This window comes from Pan paniscus, chromosome 15, assembly GCF_029289425.2.
Source record: "Pan paniscus chromosome 15, NHGRI_mPanPan1-v2.0_pri, whole genome shotgun sequence".
NCBI classification, from domain to species: domain Eukaryota; kingdom Metazoa; phylum Chordata; class Mammalia; order Primates; family Hominidae; genus Pan; species Pan paniscus.
The window spans coordinates 21,545,964-21,556,743 of NC_073264.2; the positions used below are offsets into that span (position 1 = coordinate 21,545,964).

Here is a 10,780-nt window from a genome sequence, read left to right on the forward strand (position 1 = left end):
ATATAGTAGGCCCAAGAAAATCAACTAAAATTTGAATTAGAGAGTTTAGTATAGTGGCTAGTTAGAAATAAAGAAACATATATATATATATATGCATATACATATATATGATTAACAACATTTGAGAAATAACAGAAAATACAATTGAAAAATTACTTCATCAAAATTAAAATAAAATAATTCCTAAGTTTTATAAGTTTCAGTATATAATGAAAAAAGTTATAAAACATTACTGAAGTCACAAAAGAAGACCCAAATAAGTTCAAAATTAAACCATGTTCTAGGATAGAAAAGTCAAATGTGGTCAATACCAATATATATTTATCCCTGAAACAATGTTTTGGTTAATGCAATTATAACGATACAGTTTTCATATTATTTGGTAAAATCACACTAGTTAATGTAAATGAAGAACTGAATGAGACAAACCAAGATAGTTTAAGGAAGAATAGTAATGGTAGTACTAATATGAGTAGATATTAAAATGTAATATAGGCCAGGCACAGTGGCTCACAGTGCCTGTAATCCCAGCATTTTGGGATCCTGAGGTGGGTGGACCACTTGAGGTCAGGAGTTTGAGACCAGCCTGGCCAACATGACAAAACTTTGTCTCTACCAAAAATAGAAAAATTAGCCGGGAATGGTGGCGCACACCTGCAATCCCATCTACTTGGGAGGCTGAGGCAGGAGAATTGCTTGAACTGGGGAGGTGGAGGTTGCAGTGAGCCAAGATTGAGCCACTGCACTATACCCTGGGTGACAGGGCAAGACTCCATCTCAAAAAAAACAAATAAAATAAAATAATGAAATGTAATATAGATTTACATTAATTAAATCAGCTTGCTACTGAACTAATCTCAGAAGACATTGCACCAAGTGAAAAAAGCCACCCTCAACAGGCTATTTGCTGTATGATTCTACTTATATGACAATCCTGAAAAAGCAAACTCTAAGAGCACAATCTGATGGCTACTGTCAAGGACAGGAAATGGGAAGGAGGAGGTGACTACTGTGGGGGACAGGAGCATTTTTGGGTTGATGAAACTGTTCTATCTCCGAGATTTGCTAATTATATAACTATGGGCATTTGTCAACAATCCAGCCAATTACCCTGATTTGTTCATTATACATTCTTTGCTTGCATCAAAACATCTCCAGTACTTCATAAATATGTGCAACTATTATATATTCATAATAATTAAAAATAAATTTTAAAAAATTAAAATAATAAAAAATAAATTGCTATAAAAGCTCACAAAACCATACACTAAAGAGTCATTTTTTTCTATATGTAAACTGTACTTGAAAAATGAAAAAAAAAGCTTAATATTTGTACTATGAATTGATTGTAGGGTTCTCTGAAGTGTCAATCTTCCCTTCTCCCTTGTGAGTCCTGAACAAATTCATAGGTAGAATTGTGAATAGGAAGAGACAAATATCAGTATTATTACTGGTAAAGTTGCATTGGACTTAAAACCCCAAGAGTCTTCCTACTACTTTCCCTTTTTAACCCTGGGATCCCCTTAAAGAGAGAGTTTGCAGAACAAACACTTAGCTGGGCAGAGACAAGGATAATTCTAAAGTGCACATTCTGGCTAGGCACAGTGGCTCACGCCTGTAATCCCAGCACTTTGGGAGGCCAACGTGAGTGGATTACCTAATGTCAGGAGTTCGAGACTACCCTGGCCAACATGCCAAAACCCTGTCTCTACTAAAAATACAAAAATGAGCCGGGCGCAATGGTGGGCACCTGTAATCCCAGCTACTCAGGGGGCTGAGGGAGGAGAATCACTTGAACTTGGGAGGCGGAGGTTGCAGTGAGCAGAGATTGCGCCACTGCACTCCAGCCTGGGCAACAGAGTGATACTCCATCTCAAATAAATAAATAAATAAAATAAATTACACATTCCTCCAAGAGCAGAGGACCCTGACAGGAAGACAGTTTGAGGTGTTAACAAATTTGTCCATGGAAAACAGGTGCTACCCCTTAACTGGGGTTTAGAACTGTGTGCCTCGGCTCCTCTGAAACAGCAATACTGTAAAACGCCGAGAACCTCATGCTCAGTCTCGTTTCCAAATTTCAGTCATCTATAAATCACATCACGTGCTTAGAAGGAGAGCAAGTGAATGGCAGGCAGAAGGAGGGCGGTGCCTCTACTGGCTGTCAGCGTGAGGGTTTCTGTATTATATGCTTGATAGTAGCTAGCATGTTGGGAGAGGGAAAAAATAACTCCTTCTAATAAAGACAGTTCACAAATTTCACATAACAAGGGGACAGGGTAGATTATTTTTCAAATAATACTGTTTTGAAAATTAGCTAAATTATTTGGGGAAAATATTGAGTAGTTAGTAGCTTTCTCTGGCATAAGAAATATATAATAGTAGTTGGTAGCTTTTTTCTTGACATAACAAATACATAAATAACTTACAAATAATTTATATCACAAATTCGTGACAATTTGTTCAACAAATTGTCAGTCACATCAACCAATCAATAATAGCCTTTTAAAAACAAAACTCTAGATTATATTAAACCTATGGGTATTTTCATAGTATGTGTTCAGAAAAGAGCTATTTCTAGTTAGATATAACCAGCTTAAAATATAACCAGCTTAAGTCTCCCCCCGCCTCCCCCCACCCCGAGCCCCCAACACACCCACCCATGCCCACCTCCCCGCTCAGAGGCTGAAAACAAGTGCAGCAAGGAGTGGTAAAAGGAAAGCAATTTTATTCAAATGCAAGCAGGTGGGGGATGGCCAGGCCCATGCCTTTAACAGACCATTCCCCGTTTGGGGGCTAAATAAAGGAGTTTAAGACGGAAAAGATATGGGAAATATGTGGGAATAGTGCAGGAACGTGCAGGTCTCCGTGTCTTGTTCTGAAGGTTATCTTGAGTAACGGTCTGTCCTGAGGCCTGATTTGCCTTTTCCTGACTTTGGCCTGGTAGTGGTGGGTTAACTGTAAGTAATTCCCTTCTCAAGGGAGGATTCTGCAGCCAGGTTTCCCTGCCTTGTTTGTTTCAAAATCGGCCCCTAGGATTTCTAAGCAAGCCCTTAATTAGATAAGAAACACTGTGTATGAATGTACCTGGTGGGAAAGGGAGATAAAGTCTTACAACACAAGGCTACATTCTGAGATTCAGAAAGAAAGAAAAAAAAAGTTTGAAAATGCATTTTGAGGCTGGGATCCTTGGTTACAATAATTCAACTTGTACATAAAATGTTTTCTCCATAAAATTGGTTGCTCACTATGAAACAACTAAGGCTGATGTGACTGTGCCCTTTATGTAACAAATGATCTAAAAAATAACATGTTAGAGACCTAGTACTCAATGTTTTATCTTCTGTCTCTGGAATGGCTTTTCTGGATACTAGGTATAATATATCCAATAAAAGACATAAAGTTCTTTTTGGATTTATGCTGAAGTTGAAAGACAGTAGACATCTTCTCCCATACCCAGTTGCCTTAAATTTGCTTTAGCCTTCAAGGCAGTTACAGGCCTAGTTGCCTAGATTGCAAAGAGAAATATGAACAGAGCTAAGAAGGGGGAGATAAACTTGGAATAGAAGCAGTACAATGTACAAGTTGGGACAGGAATGGTCTATGCTTACTTTTTTTCCTTCCTGTCTCTCTTTTAAATTTCAGCATGACATAGTTTTGAATTCCAAAGAGTGTCCTATATTTTCTATTATATGATCAGACTACATTTGACCTACCTCTCTATCTCATCTCTCAACATCATAGCCCATGACCCAGCTCAATGAAATTATGTATAGGTTCTCCACTGTGTCATGCTTCTATGCATTCTCAACATACTATTTCTTTCTCGTGGAATGTCTTTCTTTTCCATCTAGCTGATGCTAACTATAAGTGGAAACCTTCCTGCCCTGCCCTGATTGAGATGCCATTCCTCTGCACTCTCAAAGCACCCTGTCCATCATGTAACAGTGCTGTTCGTGCCATGGAACAACTGCCAATTTAGTTTGCTCGATCTATCCATAGGCTATAAGTTCCTTGAAGGCCTGGCTATATCTTCTGGCATTCTGTAGGCTCACAAAATATGTGAAGAATGGTGAACACACTGTGTTTATGGAAAACAACTTAGTATAATTTAATACACACTAATCAGGGATTACCCAGAACATGCAGTTTTCTAGCCTGTAAGGCACTTGGATAAATAACCGTGATGAGATGTCATCTGTGTGCTTTCTCTAAACATAGATTACCAATAACAACAACAAAAAACCTAACAATAATAGTGTGTTTTCTGAGGTTTAAGAGCATGCTAAAATAATAATGAAAGATGCATATAAACAAGGTTGTATAGACGAAAAAACTAAATCACAGCGAACTTATTTATTTTCTTCAAATTTGCACCAGAGAAACTGATAAAGGTGGGATTTAAATGTATACAAGCCAAACTGTAGATATTATGTGTTTGACCATAAAAGATCACAAAAAGGTGTTTGCTTTTTAACAATTACATCTACTATTTCCTCATACGGAACTTGAACTGTTAGCTGGTACACAAGTTATAGTGGTTTTTGCCATTAGTTTAATTTTGTCATTTACTTTAATGGCAAAAACTGCAATGACTTTTGCACGAACCTGGTACATTAAAAACGAGTTTCTTAAATGTTCAAACAAACAAGAGAGTGTCTCTTCAAAAGTCTCATCTAAAAAGTATGCTTTAAATTTATATGCAGAGTCTTTTTTTAATGGCTGCTTTTACCTCTTGATTTCTTAATGTATAAATAATAGGATTTAAGAGAGGTGTGAAAATTGTGTAAAACACAGAAAGAATTTTATCTACTGAGTATCTGCTGAAGGGCCAGACGTAGATAAAGACACACGGAGCAAAGAACAGAGTCACAACTGTGATGTGAGCTGAGAGAGTGGAGAAAGCCTTAGGGGATCGACTAGCAGCACGGTACTTAACTGAGAATATTATGACTCCATAGGAGACAAGCAAGAGGAGGAAGCAGACCAGTGACAGGAGCCCACTGTCAGCAATGACCAGGAGCTGTAGGATGTAGGTGTCCTTGCAGGCAAGTTTAATCACAAGGGGAAGGTCACAGAAAAAGCTGTCTATAACATTGGGACCACAGAAGGGCAAAGTCAACATGAAAGCCATTTGACTAGATGAGTGCACAAATCCAACTGCATAGGAGGATAACAGTAGCCCAGTGAGCACCCGTGGGCTCATGATGGTCATGTAATGGAGGGGTTTGCATATGGCAACATACCTGTCTATTGCCATGGCTACAAGCAACATCATCTCACTCCCACCCAGGAGGTGCATAAAGAACATCTGGGAATAACATCCCCACCATGAGATGGTCTTACGTTCTCGGAGGAAATCTACAATCATCTTAGGGGTAGCAAAAGAAGCCAGGATCATATCAATGCAGGAGAGGTTGCTAAGCAGAAAATACATTGGTGTGTGAAGGTGCGAATCAAAGGTCACAGTCACCAAGATGAGCAGGTTTCCTAACACAATCCCCACGAAGACCACAGAGAATCCCAAGAAGAATAAAATCTGAAGATTTTGAGATTTGGAAAGTCCCAACAAAATAAATTCCGATACCACTGAATGGTTTGCTCTTTCCATATCGTCAACTTTATCCCATAATGATCAAAACAAGTGAGAATAAGGGGTAGGGAAATGATGCATATTGGAAAGAAATGTCCATGTTGATGTCCACATTTGGTACTCATTCAAGGCACTTGAACTTACAAGGACCCTTACTTTTGTGGAATTTTGTCAGTCAGTGATTTTACTAATGGCCCAGAGAAGTATCCCAAATAGTCAGTAGAATTCAGAATATAAGTTTCTGGAAGACAAAAATAAAAACATTAATAGTACATGAAACCACAAAACTATAGGTCATGAATTAGAATCAGAAGACCTCTACAGGACACCTGGGTAAGCTGCTCACTGGGTGACACAGGACAGGTAACTCTCCTTTTGAGGGTTTTCTTCTCAGTGAAAAAAAAATTTGGACTATATGGTATCGAATGCCTCTTGCTGCTATAAAGATCTCTATGAATAAGATAATGATTCTGGTGAGTTTTATAGTCACAGAATAATATTGAGTTTTATTAATGTGGAAATGATATCAAAAATACATCCAGGATTCTCAAGAACCATGTTTTGAAATGGACTCTGGTAAAGAAATATGAATTAGGTCCTGAGAAACTTGCCTTATTTCCTCCATGCTCCATTCTTGCATGAATCCCTCACAGATCAGTATTAGTAGTAGTCAATACACACTTTTGAAGTGTCAAGTATATGTGTAGTATATATATATTATATATAACTTGTATATTACATACATTTCATATATTTATATATATTTATATAATTCATTCATTCAACATTTCATATTATTCACATCAAATACCTCCTCTAGATGGTTAGACAATGTGTACAAACAATCCACAGTCAAATGTAATTAACTAATTTCATTTTCAGCTTGCATTCATTTATTCATTTACCTAGTTATTGCTATGTAGTGGTTAGCTGGTTGGCCTGTGTATGGTTGTCATAGGTTTCAAAATGACTTAGCTTGATGTAACATTTATGTTGGTAAAAGAAATACAGTTCTTTCAGTATAATCTAAATTTATGACAAAATTTGTCATCAGCCCATGCTTATTACAAACTGGTTCTATTGGTTCAGCTTTTAAAAAAATTGCCTCCATTGCTAATAGTTTTAAATTAATCTAGGTTTTACAAAACACCTTCAGTAAATAAAGTATTTGTAGTCATCTTTTTGTGCTGTTATTACTTACAAGACAGGGGAAAAAACTTTCGTGATGGTGTCGTATGTGAATCCCAGGAATGGCCTTTTAACTCCTTTTCCTGTATCCCCATCAGTTATCCGCAATTTACTCTTCCAATCATCAGAAACAGAAAAAAGAGAGACCATAGTGCTATATGTTTCTATGAGATAATCCCATAGGAACATTTATCCAACTAGGGATGTATTTTTTTCCCTATGTAAACATATCTGTTGGCCAATTTCCGACTCTGAGAAACTTTGATGCAAAATATTGAATTGCATCAAATATGTAATTAGAGCCATTCATTTATATGTCTATAAAGGTAATAGCTCTCTTCAGTTTTATGTCTAATATTTAAGAATTCCTACTAATGCTTCTTTTTGAAACCTAATTTTTGAAGCTGCATTTAAACAGAAGAGAACAATTTTCAAATACATACAAAGCAGTTTATAAACGCTCCACATCTGGAATAGTGCATATCAAAAACACTAAGTGAATATCTGTTGAATGAATAAACTATGTAGTGCATATTCAAGATCTAGATTAAGTCAGATCACTTAATCCACAGAAAAATCCACAAAATTAGGAATTTTAACAATATTTATTTTTAAATGTCAAATCGAATGTTGAAGTATTTTAAAATCAGAAATAGAACAGCCATTCTTAAAAAGCTGGTTAAAATATGTTTCTTTCTTTTAATTATCTTTTAAAAAAAGTAGTTTATGCCAATGTGAAAAAAGCACATGACAGATAACAGAAAGACTGACTTAACATTTTGAGAGTTTCTTAGATAACTTTCCAGAAAAATAATACACACTTCAGTACAGTGTGTGTGTGTTAGTGTTACAGGTATTAATAATTATATTTATATCATTTTATTAAGACTGCAAATTATATATTATATGTATAGCTATTTTTCTTGAGTTTTTAACTTAATACATTTAAATATGTTTATATTAACATATAGAAACATAACTTTTTAATAGGTATATAGAATTCCACTTTGTAGATGTTGCATAATGTAATCTCCCCACAAATACAGTTTATTCTTAGAATAAATTTAACATCACCTATAAAAATTATTTTTCATCATATCATTCTCTTCTTTATAAACCTGTGATAACTAACTTATCAATCCCTAACTTCTCCTGGATATTCACAATCAACTCCTCACCCACCCTAAAAATCCAATATTGTTTTCTTTTTTTTTTCTCTTTTTTTTTTAAATTATTATACTTTAAGATTTAGGGTACATGTGCACAATGTGCAGGTTAGTTACACATGTATACATGTGCCATGCTGGTGTGCTGTACCCACTAACTCGTCATCTAGCATTAGGTATATCTCCCAATGCTATCCCTCCCCTCTTCCCCCACCCCACAACAGTCCCCAGAGTGTGACGTTCCCCTTCCTGTGTCCATGTGTTCTCATTGTTCAATTCCCACCTATGAGTGAGAATATGCGGTGTTTGGTTTTTTGTTCTTGAGATAGTTTACTGAGAATGATGATTTCCAATTTCATCCATGTCCCTACAAAGGACATGAACTCATCATTTTTTATGGCTGCATAGTATTCCATGGTGTATATGTGCCACATTTTCTTAATCCAGTCTATCATTGTTGGACATTTGGGTTGGTTCCAAGTCTTTGCTATTGTGAATAATGCTGCAATAAACATACGTCTGCATGTGTCTTTATAGCAGCATGATTTATAGTCCTTTGGGTATATACCCAGTAATGGGATGGCTGGGTCAAATGGTATTTGTAGTTCTAGATCCCTGAGGAATCGCCACACTGACTTCCACAATGGTTGAAATAGTTTACAGTTCCACCAACAGTGTAAAAGTATTCCTATTTCTCCACATCCTCTCGAGCACCTGTTTTTTCCTGATTTTTTAATGATTGCCATTCTAACTGGTGTGAGGTGATATCTCATTGTGGTTTTGATTTGCATTTCTCTGATGGCCAGAGATGGTGAGCATTTTTTCATGTGTTTTTTGGCTTCATAAATGTCTTCTTTTGAGAAGTGTCTGTTCGTGTCCTTTGCCCACTTTTTGATGGGGTTTTTTGTTTTTTTCTTGTAAATTTGTTTGAGATCATTGTAGATTCTGGATATTAGCCCTTAGTCAGATGAGTAGATTGTGAAATTTTTCTCCCATTCTGTGGGTTGCCTGTTCACTCTGATGGTAGTTTCTTTTGCTGTGCAGAAGCTCTTTAGTTTAATTAGATCCCATTTGTCAATTTTGGCTTTTGTTGCCATTGCTTTTGGTGTTTTAGACATGAAGTCCTTACCCATGCCTATGTCCTGAATGGTGATGCCTAGGTTTTCTTCTAGGGTTTTTTATGCTTTTAGGTCTAACGTTTAAGTCTTTAATCCATCTTGAATTAATTTTTGTATAAGGTGTAAGGAAGGGATCCAGTTTCAGCTTTCTACATATGGCTAGCCAGTTTTCCCAGCACCATTTATTAAATAGGGAATCCTTTCCCCATTGCTTGTATTTCACAGGTTTGTCAAACATCAGATAGTTGTAGATATGCGGCGTTATTTCTGAGGGCTCTGTTCTGTTCCATTGATCTATATCTCTGTTTTGGTACCAGTACCATGCTCTTTTGGTTACTGTAGCCTTGTAGTATAGTTTGAAGTCAGGTAGCGTGATGCCACCAGCTTTGTTCTTTTGGCTTAGGATTGACTTGGCGATGCGGGCTCTTTTTTGGTTCCATACGAACTTGAAAGTAGTTTTTTCCAGTTCTGTGAAGAAAGTCATTGGTAGCTTGATGGGGATGGCATTGAATTTATACGTTACCTTGGGCAGTATGGCCATTTTCATGATATTGATTCTTCCTACCCATGAGCATGGAATGTTCTTCCATTTCTTTATATCCTCTTTTATTTCATTGAGCAGTGGTTTGTAGTTCTCCTTGAAGAGGTCATTCATGTCCCTTGTAAGGTGGATTCCTAGGTATTTTATTCTCTTTGAAGCAATTGTAAATGGGAGTTCACTCATGATTTGGCTCTCTGTTTGACTGTTGTCGGTGTATGAGAATGCTTGTGACTTTTGTACATTGATTTTGTATCCTGAGACTTTGCTGAAGTTGCTTATCAGCTTAAGGAGATTTTGGGCTGAGACAATGGGGTTTTCTAGATATACAATCATGTCATCTGCAAACAGGGACAATTTGACTTCCTCTTTTCCTAATTGAATACCCTTTATTTCCTTCTCCTGCCTAAGTGCCCTGGCCAGAACTTCCAACACTATGTTGAATAGGAGTGCTGAGAGAGGGCCTCCCTGTCTTGTGCCAGTTTTCAAAGGGAATGCTTCCAGTTTTTGCCCATTCAGTATGACATTGGCTGTGGGTTTGTCATAGATAGCTCTTATTATTTTGAAATACGTCCCATCAACACCTAATTTATTGAGAGTTTTTAGCATGAAGGGTTGTTGAATTTTGTCAAAGGCCTTTTCTGCATCTATTGAGATAATTATGTGGTTTTTGTCTTTGGTTCTGTTTATATGCTGGATTACATTTATTGATTTGTGTATATTGAACCAGCCTTGCATCCCAGGGATGAAGGCCACTTGATCATGGTGGATAAGCTTTTTGATGTGCTGCTGGATTCGGTTTGCCAGTATTTTATTGAGGATTTTTGCATCGATGTTCATCAAGGATATTGGTCTAAAATTCTCTTTTTTGGTTGTGTCTCTGCCTGGCTTTGGTATCAGGATGATGGTGGCCTCATAAAATGAGTTAGGGAGGATTCCCTCTTTTTCTATTGATTGGAATAGTTTCAGAAGGAATGGTACCAGTTTGCCCTTGTACCTCTGGTAGAATTTGGGTGTGAATCCATCTGGTCCTGGACTCTTTTTGGTTGGTAAGCTATTGATTATTGCCACAATTTCAGAACCTGTTATTGGTCTATGCAGAGATTCAACTTCTTCCTGGTTTAGTCTTGGGAGAGTGTATGTGTCGAGGAATTTATCCATTTCTTCTAGATTTTCT

General features: G+C 36.9%; 1 protein-coding gene across 2 annotated transcripts; it reads right to left on the bottom strand.

Annotated features, from left to right (window-relative positions):
- Positions 1-254: 254 nt before the first annotated feature.
- On the bottom strand, positions 255-6,894 carry LOC100983047 (olfactory receptor 4K13). Of its 2 annotated transcripts, none has more exons than XM_057299790.1 (2): positions 6,795-6,894; positions 255-5,834 (listed from the first exon to the last, which is right to left on the bottom strand). In XM_057299790.1, exon 2 carries the CDS (start codon positions 5,609-5,611, stop codon positions 4,697-4,699), a length of 915 nt encoding a protein of 304 aa, XP_057155773.1. In that variant the 5' UTR covers positions 5,612-5,834; positions 6,795-6,894; the 3' UTR covers positions 255-4,696. The 2 variants fall into 2 exon arrangements, with proteins under 2 accessions (XP_057155773.1, XP_057155772.1); XM_057299789.1 differs by having other exon boundaries at positions 6,499-6,894.
- Between the last annotated feature and the right edge of the window lie 3,886 nt (positions 6,895-10,780).

Bases quoted from the DNA above. Each gene is read 5' to 3' on its own strand.
- LOC100983047 (XM_057299790.1), bottom strand. From the start codon at position 5,611: ATGGAAAGAGCAAACCATTCAGTGGTATCGGAATTTATTTTGTTGGGA.